This window comes from Argiope bruennichi, chromosome 8 (genome assembly GCF_947563725.1).
Source record: "Argiope bruennichi chromosome 8, qqArgBrue1.1, whole genome shotgun sequence".
NCBI lineage: Eukaryota > Metazoa > Arthropoda > Arachnida > Araneae > Araneidae > Argiope > Argiope bruennichi.
Genome location: NC_079158.1, coordinates 6,367,675 through 6,389,087, shown reverse-complemented (window position 1 = coordinate 6,389,087; position 21,413 = coordinate 6,367,675). Strand labels below are relative to the sequence as shown.

Below are 21,413 nucleotides of genomic sequence, written 5' to 3'. Positions count from 1 at the left end.
TAGACAAAATATTGTTAAGATATATCCAAGTTCTGAACAATATCGTGAAGATTTTTTAATGATATTTTTTGATATTTTGTGCTTATAGAGATTTAATCAATGTAAAGAATATCCCTTTTAATTTTCTAAAATTACAGCACGAACTTTATTCTATTAAACCCAAATCGCTGTACAGAGTTTCTAATTTAAAATCAAATATATAATATGTCATGTAGACGTTTTACACGACCTTGTATGACGACTTCGACCTACAACTTTTACAACTTTGTGAATATTCTGCATTGTAGTGCTATATATATATATATATATATATATATATATATATATATATATATATATATATATATATATATATATATATATATATATATATATATATATAAACTACTCGGTATTGATTTTAAGTTAACTAAAAAGTGAAATCCGACTTACTGAGAAACCTGTAGGTTCCACTAAATCCCGTACTATTCGTTCTCCTCCAGTCCGTATGGAATTCAAATATGAGAGCGGGCCCTGACGAGTAGTGAGTCTGTTCGATATCCATGATTTTCCCACACAAAATGGAATTGTACTGTGTCTTCTCGTTCACTGATGGCTCGTCGAGATGAAGAAAAAGTTTCACAAAATCGCCGAACACACATCTGAAATGGAGACAACGCAATTTAGTCTTACTTCAACTTCGAGGGTGGGGGTTGAAATTTATTTCGGCCAAATTCTCCAATTTTATTATGCAATGGAAGATTTTAAATTCACCTTAAACCTGAAACCAAAAGGTTTTTAAATAATTAATGATATTTTTTAAAATTCTTATTTAATCAAAAAATATTTATATTTTTATTTTTCCTTAAATTCAGTTTTATTTTATCTGTTTCCTTGTCTTAGGAACTTCTTTAACCTTCTAATCAAACGGCATATCCCGTTTTAAACATTCATTATTATTTTAATCTATATATGACATCTGATAAACTCAAGTGGGGACTTTCAAGTGACTACAAGAAACAAATTTTTGTCTTCGACTACAAAAAATAAGTTTTAGTTTTCAAACTAAAGAGCAATTATACGGTGAGTTTCTGTTTACATAAAGCAGAACAGAATATACGTTATATTTATATTTCATGTATGTACAATAATACATATGTGTGCATAGATTGTAAATTTACATTTTATGTATAATTTTTATAATTCGTCTGAATGAAAACATAGGAGGAAATAATAATCTTGACAAGGAAGACCTATAATTGTTTGTTGGTCTTCAAAGTATGGGACCATGTATGTTGTTATCAGAAAATACTTTAAGGTTAACAGGGACGTTAGAATCTGAAACACTTCATATATAAATATAGTTTCTTTTCATCCTATCCTGCACTGAACACATAAACAATTGTTTCTTTACTACAAGCTCTAGTAAAAAATATCTGATCTAATTTAAGTAAGTAAAAACATCACATTTTTAATAATGATGACGCACAATTTCTTAAAAATATTTCTTTAAACCTCGAGAAAAGAAGGATACGCAGCCAAGTAAGTAATACTTATAGTAAATTCAATGCCACCGACAGATTTCTCTTCAATATTCGAAAACATTTTAAAACATAACACACCTGCTTATGTCATTCGGAATGACATAAGTGGGCGTTCAAAATCATCAGGAATGTTTTCGGTTTCACAAAAATAGTTATTTTTAAATGTTTAATGTTTTTTTACTTACCACTAACACAGCGCGGTAGTCTTATAATGTACTCTCTAATAATCTTAAATAATTAAAGTTTGCATATAAATAATCATTTCGTCTATTCAAGCTGTTATAAACCAGGACCGATTCCCAAAGGCGACATAATATGAGAAAGCAAACTTCTTTTCCTGAGACGCCAAGCTATTCGTAAAGATTCAGAATAATGGGGATTAAAATCGAAACTTTCCACCTCTGCTTAGGAAGGACCCCGCTTAACAGCGTGTTAAATGATACCAGTTTAAGAGTAGCGTGAAAAGGAAACCCATGACCTTCTCTTACTAACCAGTGAGAATTCAGCTGCGATTTAACTTTTCAACTATTGGTTAGACGCTACATCAAAGTAAAAATATGGCATTTATCCTTTCGAGAAATCGCTATTTTACAGAGTTTTTCTGCAGAAGAAAATGGCACATTTAAAAAATTGCTGCCATTAACAAAGGAATTCTATTTTACTGATTCGTTTTTTTTTCATAGCAAATTCGGTATTTAAAAAAATTGTTTTTTAATTAAAAAAATTTTATTTAAGAAGGTAGCACTAGAATATTATCTTCAGAATTTTTTTAATTGCATGACGAAGTTAAATATATTTTTAAACGAAAAATTAGCGCAAAAGTTCAAAATTCTTAAAGAATATGTTTTTTATTACTTTACAAAAAATTTCGCTATATTCTTTACAAATTACTGTCTGAAAAAAATTCAAATGTATATGTACTTAAAATTTACTTCAAAAATATAAATCACCTGTATGTTATTTTATGAAAATCATTTCCATTCAAAACTAGAAGTGATTCATTCTATCTCTTTGGACAGGGAATTTAAATAGAATCGCTTTCATCGGAGCGAAATGCAAATTTGCCTGCTAGCAACTTTCACTTCGTTTCGTTATTTTTGCTCTCGTTAAAAGCAAGGTTGGATAACTTACTCTAGATTCGTTTTCTGTAGATCGAACTCGTCGAAACTAATCTCCACCATTTCGTCCTCCCCTGCTATGAAAGTGTACAGCAAGCAGTCAATGTTGTCGTCGTACGGAACGGGCCAGTTGGGTGACGTGAAGATGCCGTACTCCTTCGAGTAGGTGTTGTCAAACACCACGCACTCGCAACCTGGTCAAGAGAAGAGGATTTAGATTATTCAACTAAGTTGTAAATGACGGATAAAGCTCCACATGAATTGCTTTTGAAGGTAATAGTGACAGATAATCTATTCTATATTTCATTTCGAGATTAAACTTAATGAAATACTGATTATTCTCTTTTCATAAACTATAATCACTTGATTTGAATTCGTAGTATCATTCGATGGCTGCAACATGTAGAAACCTCAACGACAATCATGTTGCAACACAGAGTTGGAAAAGTCTGCGTCACAGGGTTGTAAGAATAGAATATTACAAATGCACAAAAGTAAATGGACAGCAGGCGTTTCTTAGTTCCAAGAAGTACATTGAAAATGTCTCAAGGGTCATTCACAATGGGAGATAAGAGATGGCTGAAATCTTTCATTGAGGGAATCACAGAGATTCCGGTTTGTCCATTGAAGACGCTTTCGAAAATATCTTCTTGAAGAGCTAAACGCCGTGGCTTTCAAGTAATCTCAAAGAAAACGACTGTGCCAGCCGATATATGGAATAATACACTCAAAAATTATTATTATTTTACAGTGATTTTTTGGCTACTTTTTCAGAACTTATATTCAAATAGGATAAGATTTAGAGCTTAATATTTACACACTGCTACTTGTATGATGACAAAATAAACAATTCATTGGAAATACGTTTTAGTGCGAACCGTTGGACCAATAGCTATCGACTCAGGCGAGTCATTATTCAGCTGGATATCACTAAGAAACAATTTTAATACACTTTTAAATATATGTTGTGATTATAAAAAAAGTTCGCCTGTTTAAAAGCAACTACAGCCGGTTCTGCATATCTAAACGAAACATAATTTCCCGCACATGAAATAAGAGTGATTCAGTCATTGAAAATTGGAAAAAAATAGTAGCAATGGACAGCGACGTGTCAGTACTTGAGGCGATTTTTTAAAATTGTTTTCAATACTGAAGCAAATCTGAATAGTTTAATCGAGTTTTTAAATTAGTTTCCTTTTAAAATACAGAAGGTGATACCGCATTTATTAAAATCTCATACAAACTGCGTAGTGGAAGTGATGCCGCAAATTCGAAACAATGAAGTGCGCTTCATATCAGTGTGCCTGTGATTCATTTAATACTGAACAAGTTTGTTGTTGCTGAAAAGCATTCACATGTTTTGTGAAAAAAAGTTAACTTTGAAAGTAAATGCTCTTCTCATAAAACTGATTTATCAAAATAATAATAACATAACTACAGTAGCATTGTGAAAATTTCGAAAACAGGAAAATGTGAGATGTTAACACATTGCATCATTCACAAAACGATTTGCAGACACACGAAGACTCAACATTCTTCCCGGAAGAAACTGAAAAAAAGTAGAAAATTTTAGAGCTGAGACTATTGTTAATGCTATAGTAGATTTTTCAAGCCAGTCGTCATACTGAAATCCAAGCTTTTCACCTAGTGAAAAATCAGTCATTGTCTATTTCCAGAATAAAAACACGATACATGACATATTTCTGTAATATCCAGACAAGATTAAAAAGGTAGAACTGCTACCACTGGGCGATATGAAGAAACTCAGCTAACATTTTTATTAAGATTTACAGAGTTTAGTTTTGTTTGGTTATATTAACGTCCCGTTGTAAAGCAACACTAGGGCTATTTTAAGATTTACAGAAAGAAATGAATGCAAATGACACTTTTCATTAGAATATTCTGCTGAGCGATGAGGCGCATTTTTTATTTAAACGAGCAAATGAGCACCATTCGTGGAATCTGCGTACACAAAAGTCACATTGTGACATAGTTTTACTGTAAATTTTATAATAAAGCTATATATCTGTCTCTCTCTCTCTATCTCTCTCTCTCTCTCTCTCTCTCTCTCTATATATATATATATATATATATATATATATATATATATATATAGTGAGATCTTAGATCTATATCTCTCGACGGCTCGTTTCATGATTACGACTGCTCACTGCAGCTTGAGACTACCGGCCTTTTATAGTTCCTGGGAGGCGGGCAGAGAAGGTTCTGGACCAATCAGGCATATCTCGGTTCCTATTTGCTGAATCACTAAAATTCTCAAAGTTTCTAGTAATATCTATTCTGTCGCCAAAGTCGCCAGTTTTTCGCCTAGCTCTGAGATCACTGACGCGGCACCCACCAACACCTAACAGAACTGGTTGTAAACCGATCTCTCCAGTGAATTATCTATACGCTTAAATAAAATATTGTTTATTTATTTTTTGATATCTAAAGAATCAAGTTACTACACTCGAATATTCGACAATCGAATCATTTATAAATCAATTGAAAAACTTCAATACAAATAATCAAACGGCTTAAAATATTATTGCAATTAAGGAAATTGATCTAATGTTATTTATTTATTTTTTGATATCTGAAGAATCAGATTAATACAATCATGCAAACAATCAATTAGTCGATATAATCTATCATCAATCAATTGAGAAACTATAATATCAGGAATCAAATGGTTTAACATATCATTACAATTAATGAAATGAATTTGCGAAACATGATAAACGAAACGAAACGAAACTAAAAGTAAAGAAACAAACTTTTGAACTTTAACGAACGGAAGCCGCTAATTTACACATTACCTGGTTAAATACACATTGACTTTTTTAATCTTGATTTCGCACTTTAACGGAGCAGATCAGTTAATCTGTAGATTAGATAGGTAATCTACACATTAACGGCTTTCGAGCTTTAAAGGTAAAACACACACACACACACACACACACACACACACACACACACACACACACACACACACACACACACACACACACACACACACACACACACACACACACACACACATACATATACATACATATATATATATATATCCACTCTCCATATACCATAAATACAGTAACAATACTTTCATTTATTTAATTATGGGATATCATCCACTTGCTTTGGCAAGAAATTCACAGTCGAGCCTCTGTAAAACGCAGTGAGAGCGCACAAAGTATACGATATCTTATAGAAATCGGAAATTGTTTGACATATTCTAAATTAATTTATTTTCCACATAAGACTGTGCTCCTGTAAACGGTTTTCCGGCAAAATATCTACGTTTGCGAGTCGAGAATACCATTTTTACTTGAGTGGCAATTGTCTACTGATATATGCAGCACGCCTGAGTGAATGATTCGGCGACAAAGGCATTTCAGAGTGCATGGCATGTCTTTCTTACAGCAAATTGGCTAAACAATCATTTGTGCATGTTATCGCTAGTATAAAAGTAAGAGTAAATTTTAAATATAAAAATAATTATGGGTTAACTAATCCTTAAGTATTTCCTGCTAGGGTATTTCATATAATAGCTTCATTTTTCTTTAAATCACTTTAAAGAATGGAATTTCTCCTTGTATTATTGTTTCTTTTCAGTTGCGAAAGTCCATTTTGATATTTTTGAAAGGAAACATTTTTGTTTATTATTTTTCTGATGATACTATCTTAGAACAAATAGACACGTACCATTTTCGATTTTCAGTTCTTTCAGAATTCTGCTTTGTAACCGTCATTAAATTTCAGTTATTTCTTTTTGCGTGATACAGACTCTGCCTACATACATTGCACGCAGACTCGAGGATTCGAGATAGGATGGATTTAAAAACATATTCAGGCTATCTCTAAAAGAAGAACAAGTCTCTATCTATCCAAAAATAGTGAACCTATGCATATCCCAACATAAAGTTTCTTTAAATAATGAAGACATTTTTATGAATTGCTTCTTTGTGGAGGTTGACAGTAAGAAGTTTTAAAAAATTTACTTTTTATACTTTTCCATTTGTGTAAAAATGTCCATTAATAAAATACTTCCCTTGCATGTGCAAAGTTTCATGTTCCTATCCACAAAATTTACATCCTTATTTTACTGAGACAGGCTAATCAAAAATTTAGATGAAAACGTTTATTTCGGAAATGCATATTCTTTTCAGCACGGAAGTATTATTATATATAAATAATTGTCAAGTCTTTGTCTTTAAACAATTACAGCGGCAGTTTTGATACAATACTGGTCGCAGTGATGGTAAAGTGGTGCAAGTGAAAGAATTTTTTTAATATCTCAAAACATTTTACAGATACAAGGATAAAGCTGTGGCCATATAGATGAGTGCGAGAAAAATATTTCATTACGGGACACTTTTTGACGATGGTGGCCTTATAAAAACTTAATTCTTGTGTCTTTTCATTGTTATTATCTATAGAAGAGAAATATTTCAATTTCTTCGTAACCTTATTTGATGAAACTTTGCAATCGGAAGTTTATATCAAATTGCAATAATTGAGGAAATACAGGCTTGTGCTAGTTTTTTTATGATATTCCGTATACAGGCTGAATGAATTTAATTTTCCGCCGATGGTCAAATACTTTGTTTTGGAAGTGCTCTGACCCTTCGGAAAATTGAATACTGACTCAAGAATATCTTCGACGACTGATCAAATTTTCCCCGTCTGTTTCGAAAAATAGTTGAATGCTAATCGCATGGAATTAGACCAACCAAGAATTTTAATAACTCTTTGGGCACAATAAAACAAAATCTTCGTCTTCAAATTAAAAAATAAATATTACTGGACTTTTTATTAAATGAAAGGGAAAAAAGATTATCAGTTGAAACAAGGAATAATTTAGATTTCTTAAGAATGGATCAAGTTTAAAATAGTTCCTGAAAAATTATGTATAAAATAATATCTTGAAAAATTTATTCATTTTTAACTTATAAAAAATAAAGTATGACAAATTAAGTATCATAAATAGATTTTTGCAAGATGAATGCGTACTAAAATGTTTAGAAAACTGTTTGCAGAAGTGCCATTTTTTATGAATTTCCTAAAAACTTGAAACATAGCAAAATCGTCTTAAAGAATGGACATATCAATAAGAATTATACACACATAAGTTACAGTTTGAAGTTAAAGTTTCGAAAGAGTATCAAACAAAGAAAATATCGAAAATAAAATAAGAACATAAAATTTCAGATAAGATTTTTAAATATTTATTAAATCCATCTTAATCATTGTTTTAATTGAAAATACTATTCTTATTTATATATAAAGAATGGTAATAATAAAATTCAAGAATTAATAGAACGAATGATTTTGTAGCAAATAATGTAAATGTTTCACATAATTTTGTTTTCCTATTACATTTCATGAATTCGTATATTAATTCTTGAATAATATGTGAAACATATTATAATCCTGTAATATTTAATTTTACAGGATTTATAATATGTTTCGTCCCTTTCTTGTGGTTTCTATACAATCTACTCAAGCTTATAGTGTTGATATTTTATCTAAAAGATGGCGACACAATCGCTTAAGATTTGGATCAAATGAACATGAAATCGTTTTAAATCAAATTGAAGAAAACTTTTTAAAGATTTTTTTTTTTAAAAAAAGAAGAGCATTCAATTTCTTTAATTTTGAAATACAAAAACGTAAAGAACATAATTTCAAGTTTGCCAGGGATGAAATATTTGTTCCCATGGCTGAAATCATTTTGATAATTCATGGAGCAGGAATGTATAAAACTTAAAACATCAAAATAGGCTATACAATAGAGTAGCTAATAATAAAAGAAAACACACAGGGACATCATAAATCAAATATTTAGCAATTCGTTAAGTGTAACCGATTACTGCGAACGATTTATTTTAATAAGTTGAAATTTGTACAACACAATATCATATAAATGTAATCACAAGTTTATAATTTCATACATGCTTTCTACCCCCTCAGTTTTACTGTTTAGCGAAAATAATAGAGCTTGAAGAAATGAACGAATAACTAAAATGATGTGAATCATACAATTTAAAACGAAAAATTATAGCTTACGAAGCGGATGTGCACCTGAATCTGATGCGAGTGAACTTGCTGCACGAACTGAAATTTCGCTTTATTTTTATATTAGCCACGTAGGCGAACAGCTGTTTCGTCGGGCTTATAGATAGCTAAAAATTTTAATTAAATATTTTACCCAACTTGATTTTTATGGCTTCCTCAGCAAAATATTTTTACTTTCAATTTTTGATAGTCATGTAACTCATACTATTTCAAAAGTCTTACATCACTCTGCTCATTGAGCTAAATATTTCCTGGTAATTTTTTGGCTATATCTCAGAAAAGAGAAGCAGTAAAAAAATGAGCAAACTTTAAAAAACCTTTCGCATTTGCTTGATTCTGCAGCGAAAGTTTAACTATAAATTGAGGCATATTTCAGTATGAGAAAATGAGTTGAAATTTCGTATCTTGATGGGGGGGGACAATGGGGACAGCAATGGAGACAAAAGCCAGGATGATATATTCATAGCAGTAATGGAAACAATTTGAGTTTCCCTTTAAAGATTAAATGTATTGTAGAAAATACACTTAACATTTGTAAAAAAAATTATTAAAATCCAATAAAACAAAATCAGTATTATTGAAATGATAATTTATTTTTATTTATTTATTTATTGACCTGACTATTTAATATTTTCAGAATCATTACCTGTGATGTCACGACGGAGATTCGGAAAATTCAATAATTAGCAGGCTACTATGTGAATGCGGCGTCGAAAGCGATCCTGACTGGTAAAAAAGCTCTTTTCCCAAACTAAAACTGATGATAACATGCGTGAAGGAGAACGCTCCAGGAAGAAGTTTTTCAAACTCCTAGACCAGGTGAAAGGTTATTTAGCTTTAAGTCCGCTGCCCTCAATAATAAGGGTTATTGTTCATTAAGATGAATAAAGCGGAAAAAAATTAATATGATGTTCATAACAGAGTAACATTCTAAATTGTTGCAACTTGAGAGTCATAAAAATGGAAAATTATGATTATGATACCCTAGATGCAATTTTGGTCTAACAAGGTAATAAAACAAAAGTACTAATATTCGTTCTTAAATTAAAATAATTTAAAATTTGCAAAACAATATTTTGACTATACAACAATAAAAATTTTTTATTCAAATAATTACAGAACTATAATAATTATTAAATAATGATAATGTATGAGAAAGTTATACTATTTTATTTCATTATTTTTGCACAAATTTTATTCGTGTAAAACAATTATAGTGAAATAACGGGCAATTCTATTTTTAAATGAAAATCTTCTTATTGAAAATATTTTTCATTCTCTATTTTTTCTCTATCGAGTTGAAAACCATTCCGGTTGTCATCCTTATTAGTTTAGAAAGGCATTTATAATTCTATTAAAAATGTAATTATAAAAAAGAAATTGAAAATATTCATACTTCATTGTTATTAACAAAGATGAAAAAAAATATCTGACTCATTTCAAAAATTACTACATCAGTTTTTATAGTATTTTACAGCAAAATATAGGAAATGCATGGCAAACTAATCCATATTCAAAAATGAAGGAACGTTTTACTATTAACATACTTACTATTTACTATTACTATTACTAAAGGTGTACACTCTGCACAAAGAAGAGATAGAAATCACCAAAATGTCATTTCTTAAATCTTCCGTTTCATTCGATTCATGGGAAATTTTGGAAAGAGTGTGGATCTAAATCAATTCAAAAACAACCGAGAAAGACAACAGCGAAAGAAAGCAAAAGTACTTTCGCATTCATTCATTTCTAAATTTTCTTCGCAAGATAATGATACTTTCTCCTATAAGAGAAATTGAATCATTAAATATGGCTAAATGAGTTGTTAATAAAAATACTCTTTTTTATTTGTAAGGATCTTCTCTGCATATTTATTTTTACTCATAAAACTTGTGAAAGATAAAGGATAAAGAATGAGAGAAGCTTTATTTCTAAAAAAGTCAACTTCACAGCTTTTTTCGCTAATTAAAAACAATTGTGTGTTTACTAGGAAATGGAAACTTATTGAGTTTCTCGCTGACAAAAGACTTAATAACGAGTTTGAACTAAATATTACCCGAGTTTGCGGCTGGGCTTCTTTAATTAAACCCACATAGGGAGAAAAAAAGATCCTCCTCTCCCCAAATTCTATGTGATCATAAACGCGTAAAATAATGAGTTTATATCTTATTTTTATGGTCTGCTTGACACACTTTTTCTCACTATGCTTAATACATACCGGGCAAGAGTATGAAATTTGTACTTCTTTTCTTATTAAAAAAGTGTTTTTTTTCCTGGAAATTTTCTTGCGACGTAAGCTGTGACCACTAATAAGGTTTTCGGCATTTTGTTTCTTTCTCTATTCAGAATCAAAGCTATTAGAGCATTCTTAATCTAGATTTTATTGAATAGTGGCGATAAAAAAAAAGCCCACATCACGCAGGATTAGAACTCAGATTTTGGAAGAAAAATTATAAGCAATGGTTTACTTCATGATTGATTTAGCGCGTCGCATCGAAGTCGTGTAAAGCGGAGTTTAAAAGTTTAGTTTCATAATCAATAGGATTAAAAATTTCGTTCTATTCAAATATTTAATATTTTTTAAAATCGAGATATATTAAATGGTTGGTACGGTGATGCAGTTTTTTCGCAATTTTTGCACAGTTTTATATGGGAATAGTTTCACTGTATTTTAAGATTACTGAGAATATATCCCCAATGTCAGTGTTTTCTTTATCTTTGATGCATTGTAAAGAAAATTTTAAAGACTGGATTTAAGTTTCAAAGCATCTATAAGTTTTGAAGATCCAGAATTTTTCTTTGCCGCTGTTTTTGAGTGATCGCACTTGAATGAACAGATCGGTATGTAGTCAAACCTTTTAATGATTTCCCGTTGGTACAACTTTTTGCTTTTGTCCAGACAATGTTGTCTCAACTGTTCACAATAAGACAATGCCGACAGTAGAATAGTGACAAATACTGCGTGCAACAGTTGATCTCGGGTGAACGCACCTTAATGCAGATCAAATGACAATACAGAAAAGGCTGTAAAGACCGCATCAAACCAGAATTGCATAGTTCATCTTCCTGCGTTTCTTTAGAATTACTCTCAGTTAGTCTTCGCCAACTGTCAATGACAGATTTATTCTGGTAGCTTACCTTTTCATTTCGCTTGGGGAAAAAAAGGTAAAATTATTTGATGGATTAACTTCTTTCACGCTATATTTAAGTACATATTTTTCGCTTTTAATTTAATAGTCACTCAAATTTCAATTTAAAATTTTAAATAATGAAAACTTGGGAAATACAAATTTTAACGAAACCACTTCAAACTATTTAAGCTTATTTATAAATGAAAAGTTCGAGCCAAAAACAAAAAGGAAATTGAATTGAAGACATTATTCATTCTTTCACACTGTTAAACTGAGATAAAAAAAATTCACTGAATGTTTCAATATTTAATAATAATAATAATTAAAATATTAAAATTGAATAATAATTAAATATAAACGTACTTCAATGGAATTGCAGTAAATATCCGATTGCAACAACGGAAATTTTAAACTACGTATATAGTTTTTTTTCACTAAAAAAGGAAGCCGTAATTCAGAAATATTTTTAAATTCATATGTTTAGCATACTATATATCATATATTCATTTTATATAACACAGAAGAACTTTAGTCGATAGAAGTGATTTTCCATGACGCAATTCACAATTTTATTGGTGTTCTTTTGCCCCAAACAGGCCTTAAAATCCATATCACATTTTACATTCTTCTTGGTTTATTAAATGAAAAGGAAAAGAAATTTGTTGTTGGTTAGTGTTTTTGCAATTATTTAGTTCCCCCAAACAAACTAAAAAAATAAAATTAAAATAATAATCGTAGTTGGACTCAAAATTCCTTGAAAAGCAGAGCTGGGGAAAAAAGAACAACCATACAAATTATCAGGTATTATTGAACATATTTTATTGAAACTCGAGATGATCCATATTGTTTTTAATTAACTTACTTATATTTCATGATTTGTTTTACAACATGGATTCATTCTAAACTTCATTTATTTTTTTCTGTAAATCAAAAAGAATCATATCTTTTCTTTAAAAAAAAGACATGATTTTCTATTTTTTTTAAAGAAATTCTGCTTAATTTTTGATTGCCCTGTAATTATAAAAAGAAATAAAAAGATTTAACTAATCGTTGAATACTATTTGCAGAAATAAATCAGAAGCAAGTTCACGGAGGCAAACACTTGAAGAAAGCGGGACAGAATATATTATAAACTAAAAACGGGAGGAAAAAATTCTCACCTATTTTTTTAAAACAAACAAAAGAATTCTCACAACCGAAAGTAACCGGACCTGACACGAAATAAGTGCTTATTTGCTAAAACCGATGAGTTGACGCAGCTGTCAACTCATAACCACAGCCTAATGAAAAATAACCACAGACTAATGAAAATGAGTTTCAGAAGAATATTTGATGTTGCACAAATTATTTAACGTTGGAAAAATGATCAATAATACAGCCTTTTGATACTCACTACTAATATTTTGCCTTTTTTATCATATTCATATCCTTATTTTAATTTAACTTTATACTTAGATAATATTTTAATTTGTTTTGACTTTCTTCAGGTTCTTACTAGGATTTCATGACTGCCGCTCATACTGTCTGTTTATTTCGTTACTGTGTATAGTTCAATATCTATACGGAAACACAGATAAGAACTAATAACAGATCATTCCAAAAGAAGTGTTATTTAGGAAGTTCTAGGATAAAAATAAAATAAATAGAAAGAAAACTTTTCGACAACTGTGGACCGACAGCTTGTATTTCCCTCTAGAGTGTACCAGATCGAATTTCGAATGTGTCTTCTTAGACAGAAGGAAAAAGAATTATAAAACTGAGCTACTTGTTCTTTGAAAATATATTTTATAATAAAAAAGCATATTGACCTCTCTTATTGTATTTATTGCGTTGTATCTTGCTGTATTTATAACTATGTGCCCTATTTGTTGTACAGACAGCGTAAATTCTTAGCATAAGGATAGAGAGGCAAAATTCCCGTTGGCGGATACCGTTCAGCGCTTCATCGAGAGATTCAATTTCACTGAAAATTGAAGTTCCACCCGTCTAGTTTGTTCTAATGAACTGAAAGAGTTTCAAAATAACCAAAAAGGGATTGTCTTGTTCCGACTCAATGAAGTAAGCATGCAAATTCATCGAATTTTCGAGATCGACTTTCTTGCGATTAAAATATTTTTCTTTCGTAATCGAAAAAAATGGCAAAAGGACAGAAAAATGAATGCATTTTTACCATGAAGCTATCTAATGAAGTTCAGAGTTATTAAGAAGCGGAATTTCTTGTGTTGAATTTTTTCCTTCAAATGCCGAATTCCGTTCGGGATGTCACAGTCAAGTTCGATCCATCATTCAAATTTAATATCCACAGGGCATCTTGCATGGGCTAATCAGAATGACATTGAGTCAGATGGCCACTCGTGGGTGGAAAAGAAAGTTTAATGGTAAAGTTTCCAGATAATAACAGGAAATGGAATTTATCAACATCTTTTTTTTTTGACAAATTATTAGTAACTAAATGCCGCGGAAGGATGAGCGGGATGGTACTGCAATGATAGCTATTATTTGAGAATCCTTCCAACCTTTGAGAGAGTATGATAAAAAATGTTTTTAAGTATTTCACCGGCCACCTCAGCTCCGCAGGAGGTATGGCTGCACTATGTAACTGTTATTAAACACATTTATAATCGTTTCTCAGACATTTTGTCGCTAATGACCTATTCACACTTGAGCAGTGGACCTATTCCATTGCTGCACTCATTTTAGAAGGAAGATACTAGAATAAATATTCCAAAGATACGGAAGTGCAGCGGATAAATCGATTCAAGATTTTCTATGCTTAACCGCTGAGTATCCACTCGATGAGCCTACCAATGAGTATTTAACTACTAATCCTGTAAATAGATTTCATTAAATGTGTAATATAATGAATCAGAATATATTCATTGTTAACAACACTTATTAAATAGAAATTGTTTTTCTTCTGAAATGAGTTGTTTCTTTCACATTCTCTTAAGCAACACAGTCTAATTTTTATATAGGCAGTCAAAACCTTTTTATATAAATGTTAACTTACATATTAAAATAATTCGTATTTTTAGAAGCGTTTACGTAAATCTAATTTGAGCTGTAATCTTTTAATCACAAGACTGTTCGTTTTATTAACCATTCATTTTATATCGCTTCATCTCATCTCTGTTTTCGCTAATTAAGAAATTAGAAAGGATTAGTTTCAAGTCAAATGCAGACTTTACTGTTCAATGACTCGAATAGAGAAAAATTCCAGCCTCTCAGCCCCTTAATGAAAGTTTTTTTTTAATTTCTCTAATCCTTAATCTAATGATTATATTATATTAAAGAAGTAGAATTAAGACACAATAAATAAAAAAAAATCTTAGAGCTTCACAGACAAATGTTTATCCTTAAATTTTTAATTTTTTCCATAGTGTCACAAATGTCTTTTCAAAAGAGCGAAAGGGAAAGAGTTGAAACAGAGTGCAAACTATTTTACAATTATTGATCTTCCGGGTTTTAACAGCGTGCCGTTAAAGCGGAATATAAAAGCATAGGTTTTCTTTCTTCCGATATTTTGCCTCCTATCTCCTCTGATGGATATGGGAGATGAATCCGTAAAAGAAAATGACCGATTTACCCTGTCCTTCCGCCCCAATCCATCCTCTACCCGATATCCACATAATAATCCCTTTCTGAGCGGATCTATTTTGGCAGTCGATAACAGAGAGCGCCATCTAGGTCCGTAAGGTCGAGTTAATCACCAAAATCATGCTCCAAAGCGGTGGGCCAGGATATACATTGCACGGGTTTCTTGCAATCACAGTATACTTCTATTCCCAGCTGCAAATCCAGTGTCTGGCTTTCCCTTTGATGGAAGCATTCCTGCCCGCTTTATAGCATCGGAGGGAAAGAAAACCCTGCAACAAAACAAAAACCAGTAGCACCGTGCTGTTTTGTTCCCAGTGTAAGCGACCATAAAAGTTTACGGCTCGGAGTTAGGATATAGACCGTAAAAAGAGAAAGCGTTTCCCGAGTAGATAGAAGTATTGTCCCTAATCCCTTTTGTCGTTGGGACTGACAGCAAATATTTCTTTTGGTGTAGGTTGTAAAGGAAAACCAAGAGCAGTGTTTGGATCATTTGGAAACAAATGTAGCGAGTGCATGTTCCCGCTTTAAAATTGATTCCGGTTTCAGATATGATCATGTACCGAATGGAAGTTACAATCACAGTGAATTCCAGATTCAACTCCGAAGGAAAAAGAAATGAGTTTTTTTTAGTGTTTTTTGGTGGAAGGCGACGTAAAATGTTTAATGGCCAAAGTCTTCTGCGTTAGTTGAAGTCCGAATAATGAAAATATGTGTTAGTTTCAAAAACATAAAATGATTATTTGATCGCAATTCCTTCAATATAATTTTCAGACATTCTCAACTTTGAATAATTGTAAACTTAAAAATTTGATGTAGTAATTATTGCAAAAATTAAATTTAATTATAAAATAATTAAAATGATTATAAAAATCACATTTTTATTAGAGTAATTTAACGAAAAAAAATTAGTAGAAATCGTGGGAAAATATAAACTTAAAAGTACAGTTGCTGATGGTAAGACCCTACGTCAACTTTAATTTTAACAATAATCATAGATTATTTTAATATTTAATGAATGCCTATAAGTTTCCTCTCGTGTGAAATTCATTATGGCTTAATTTTCTTTTTTTAATTTTCAGTAATACAATGTTTTTGTTTTTGTATTGAATCCCAAGTTTTTAATAAAATACACTTTCTAATTGAGCTAAAAAAGACACTTTCAACTTCATTATAATCAATTAAGTGATAATTAAATTTGGAAAATATTAAACCGTTTTATTGTCTTCTAGTACGCTACAGTACAAAATTTCGGAACTTGAGTCCATCAGTACGAAAACAAAAAAATATTCACAGCATCATTAACCATGAAATGAGGGGGTCATCATAAGAGTTCATTGGTACACCATCATGCTACTCATCAAACATAAGCAGTAGTTTATATTCAACGTTTCATTAACTATCCAAGTAATTTTCTTTTACTTTTCCATTCATCGTTCCAACCTTTGGTTTATATTTATTACTTTGAAAAATTAATAAAGATAAGCTGCAATATTTCCTTGCCCAAAACAATAGATAAAGTATGTAGATATTTCTCAAACTGCAAGGTGACACAAAAAAAAAGTGTCACCATGTTTTGATTTTTTATTAACCCGGAAAAGTAATTCGAGGGATAATCATTCCCTTAATGTAAGGAATTTTTTATTATTCCTAAAAATAAATATAATTGTTTTAAATTGAATTTTACCGAAAAATGAATCTATATCTTCTTGCCATTCTGAAGATAATTTTAATAATAAAATCAAAAGTAAATAAATAAAACTTCAGCATGCGGGATCGTTATGAAGGTGCTTGAGAGGATGCATCCGAGCGCAAAGGATTACATGCGTCATAAGCAAACTACAAAACTGCATAATAAATTATGTTTAGTTTAGATATTCTTTTACACTTAATTTAGTTTTTCAAATTATGATCATTCCAATCTATACCGTTATCGCATGGTTCGACATTCTAATATATTCCATTTTCAGTATGTCGACAGTTACTTTGCTATAGATATCATTCCGTGAAAAACCTTGCAAGAAAAAGGATCAGTGGCGTAACTTCACTATTCCAAGTTAATCGTTTTTGAAATTCAATTTTCTCTTGTAAAATTGCTCGAAAAAGAGAAATGGAGACACATTTTATATATTTCAAGCGCCAGACTACCAACCATAAGTGTTGAATAGATGTGGATCACATTATCCTGTCTATGTTGCCCTCACCGTATTTAAAAATCCACAATAAAATCTGATATTTCGAAGTTGGTTTCATTTAATGCAATTGTTTAGAGGTTTATGAAGGGTATTATTCACCATCAGACAGCTGATTTACAAATCTCCCACCACCTTTCCGTCCACTTAAATGTGCGAAAAACAGCTTGTTGTGGCATGCAAACAAATCACTGCAATAGAAGCAGAATACTAACGGTTGCAAGATAACGCAACATTTTAAAACTTGGGTTTGTTACTGTGGCGTTAAAATTTTATTGCTTCCAAGTCATTAATGCTAAGAATACGAAATGAATTCTGCGCATGTGCGTGAACTCGACTATTAAATTTTCGAATAAATATATAATTTTTTTGAAATTAAATTCTATTTTTGGCGTATATGACTTGGAATAATTCATTTTAACTGTAGGAATGAGGGAAAAAACTGGTTATAATAAATTTTAAAAAATAAAAGAAAAATATATAAAAATATTTGTCGGCTTCGAGTCTCGAACTGAAGACCTGGAAAACTAAGTGACACACTCTGCCGATCCAGCCACCAAGCCTCGTAACTAGATCGCTTCTGAAAGGTCTAAGTTTGTCATTACGGCTGTCCAGTAAAATTTTATATACGGTGTCAATATGGTCTAAAAGAACAATGCTACGAATTAATTCTGCGCATGTGCGTGAACTGGACTATTAAATTTTCGAATAAATATAGAAATTTTTTGAAATTGTAATTCTCTTCAAATAATACTCATTTCCTTCTGGTGAACACCATTTTATTTTCGGACACATTTTTTGTGCCACTTCATGTAGACTATTACAGATTAGGACACCTCTCACAATTGGTGCCAAGACTAGTTCTCAGAATCGTTCTTACACACTCTAAGCGTTTAGATACAAAGAAAGAATTAACAGGAACTTTGTACTCGACAGATACGCCATCTATCGGCGTGAAGCTGTAACATACTCTCCACATTGAAACCCAGGGTTTCAAGAGATTACAATGCTGAATAACATAAACAATATTACAACTTTTAGACAAATCTAGTAAAAAACACACAAGAAACATAATAATAAATATCTCTAAGAAATAACAAATCAAAACTTACAAAAAAATTAAATATAACAAATTAATTATGTTCCATAGGCAATACACAAATTTTAGAAATGGCACTTTTACAAGTACTAGACTGCGTTTTAATCTTAACAACACGAATTTTCTTATCATCACCAAAATAAATTTTAACTATCCTACCCATAGCTCATTTATAACAAGGCAAATTATCTTCGATTAATAACACTAAATCTCCTAATTTTACATTATTTTTGTCAAACATCCATTTCGATCTCTGTTGTAATTGACTTAAATAATTACGATGCCAAAATTTCCACATATATTGTACAAGTCTAGTTACCTTTTGCCATCTCTTGAGATGACTTTCTTTTAAGTTTTTTAAATCAGGCTCATTTAAAGAGGTTAAAGACATGTTTACTAAGAAATGTGCAGGAGTAAGAACCTCAAAATCGTCCTCGTTAGCTGATAAGTGACAAAGTTGTCGAGAATTCAAAATTCCCTCAATTTGCACAATTACCGTTATGAACTCTTCATAAGTTAAGTTTATTCCCTTAACAACTCGTTTTAGATGTTATTTAAATGACCTTATAGCTGCCTCACAAAGACCGCCAAAGTGTGGGGATCTAGGAAGAATAAATTTCCACTGAAAGCCTTCTGCAGCTAAATAATCTGCCAGCTTTTCATCTGGTTTTCTAACCATTTCATGAAGTTTTTTAATTTCTCTATTAGCTCCTACAAAATTCTTAGCATTATCTGAAAACAGTTTCGCACATTTACCTCTTCGAGCCTTGAATCGTTTTAAAGTCGCTATAAAGGAATCAGAAGTCAAATCTGAAACAATTTCTATATGAACAGCTTTAAAACAAAAACATACAAAAATACAAATATAAATTTTTTGTAAAGCACCTTTACGCTGAGCCTTATTCTTATATAAAACGGCCCACAAAAATCGGCACCAGCACAATTAAAAGCAAAATCTGGAGACACTCTTTCCTTGGGCAAATTGCCCATGATTTGAGTAGGTGCAATTGGTTGGGCTTTGAAACAAATGATACATTGATGAACGATTTTTCTGCAGCTATTAAGTACATTTAGAGGCCAAAATTTTTCTCTAACAAGATATAGCAAAGAAGAAGCACCAACATGTAAATATTTATTATGAAATGTTCTATTATAATCAGAGTTAATCTATGGCCTTTTGGCAAAATTATTTGATGCTTTTTATTAAAATTAAAATTACTATTACCCAACCGTCCTCCGACTCTTAATAATCCTTTAGAATCCAAGGAAGGATTCAAAGTTTTTAATTTACTACCAGGAGGCACACAGTGGTGTTTTTGGAGACTACTGATGTCTTTAGAAAACTCTTGTATTTGGATATTTTTAATTAAAAATATCTCTGCGTAGTTGAACTCCTCAGCATTCAGTGGGCCTGTTGTCTTCACTGCTTCTTTTAGGTTCTTGACAAACCTGAAAATATAACTCAAAACACGAACAATTTTACTATAATTATTACTTAAATCTAATATACACTGTAAAAAACTAGGATTATTACAAATGGAAAGATTAATCATAGGATCATTATTCAGTTCAGAGTTCTTTGCAGTTCTTTTCACCTCAAGAAAGTATTCATCATCTGAGACACCAGGATCGTCATTGAAGTTTGGCCAGCTACTAGATGAAAGAAAAGACGGTCCATTCCACCAAATGTCTAACTGTTGGATCTTTGAAGGTAAAACTCCTCGTGATATCAAGTCCGCAGGATTCTCAGCAGTATTTACATAATGCCATTGGAAGTTCTTAGTATACTCTTGAATCCTAGTGACTCGATTAGCAACAAAAGTTTTCAACGATGTAGGTGGAGTTTTGATCCAAGCAAGCACCACAGTGGAGTCCGAGTACAAATGTACTCCATGAATGTCTAGTTGCAAGGATGACAGAACCTTAACGGTAAGCTTGGAAAGCAGATCCGCTGCACACAGCTCCAAACGTGGGATACTAATTTCTTTGATGGCAGCCACTCGAGATTTGCTGCATAAGAGTGACACCTTAATTTCACCAGACCTTGACAAAGACCTGGTGTAGACAGCACAACCATATGCATTTTTCGAAGCATCTCCGAAGCCTATCAGGTCTACTTTCAGAGCTTCAGAACATAACACATGACGATCTATGTTTAAATTTTTCAATTGACTCAGTTCAGAACTAAATTTTTCCCACTCTCTATTTAAGTGTAAGGGAACTTCATCGTCCCAATCAATTCTCAAAATCCACGCCTTCTGCAAGAACATCTTCGCTGTGATTATCAAAGGTCCTAAGAGGCCTAAAGGATCAAACAATCTGGATATGTCCGATAGTATTGTTCTTTTTGTTGCAGGACTCACAATTTTTTGAACACTAAAACTAAATGTATCCTTTTCAGGATTGAATAGTAATCCCAAAGTTTTTAAAGTTGCTGAGTTAGGATTATCGAAATTGTATTCTCGGTCCGACGTTGGAACATTTTGTAACAAAACAGAATTATTTGAGCTCCATTTGTGAATCTCCATACCAGCTGATTTTAGCAAATGTATTAACTGGTCTTGTAGTTCAATGGCAGAAGATAAATCATCGGTACCACTGAGTATATCGTCGACGTAAAAATCTTTGCCAGCAGCAGCGGCTAAAGGATAGTTGTTCTGCTCATCACAGCATAT

The 21,413-nt window shown here is 31.5% G+C and overlaps 1 protein-coding gene across 1 annotated transcript in view; it reads right to left on the bottom strand.

Moving 5' to 3' along the window:
* Window positions 1–21,413, bottom strand: part of LOC129981428 (dorsal-ventral patterning tolloid-like protein 1) — a 206,776-nt gene that overhangs the window by 90,947 nt on the left and 94,416 nt on the right. The window contains exons 4-5 of the mRNA XM_056092268.1: window positions 2,655–2,835; window positions 433–641 (exon numbers count right to left, since the gene is read on the bottom strand). Of these exons, the coding sequence (XP_055948243.1) occupies window positions 433–641; window positions 2,655–2,835 (390 nt within the window). The remainder of the gene's footprint in view (window positions 1–432; window positions 642–2,654; window positions 2,836–21,413) is intronic.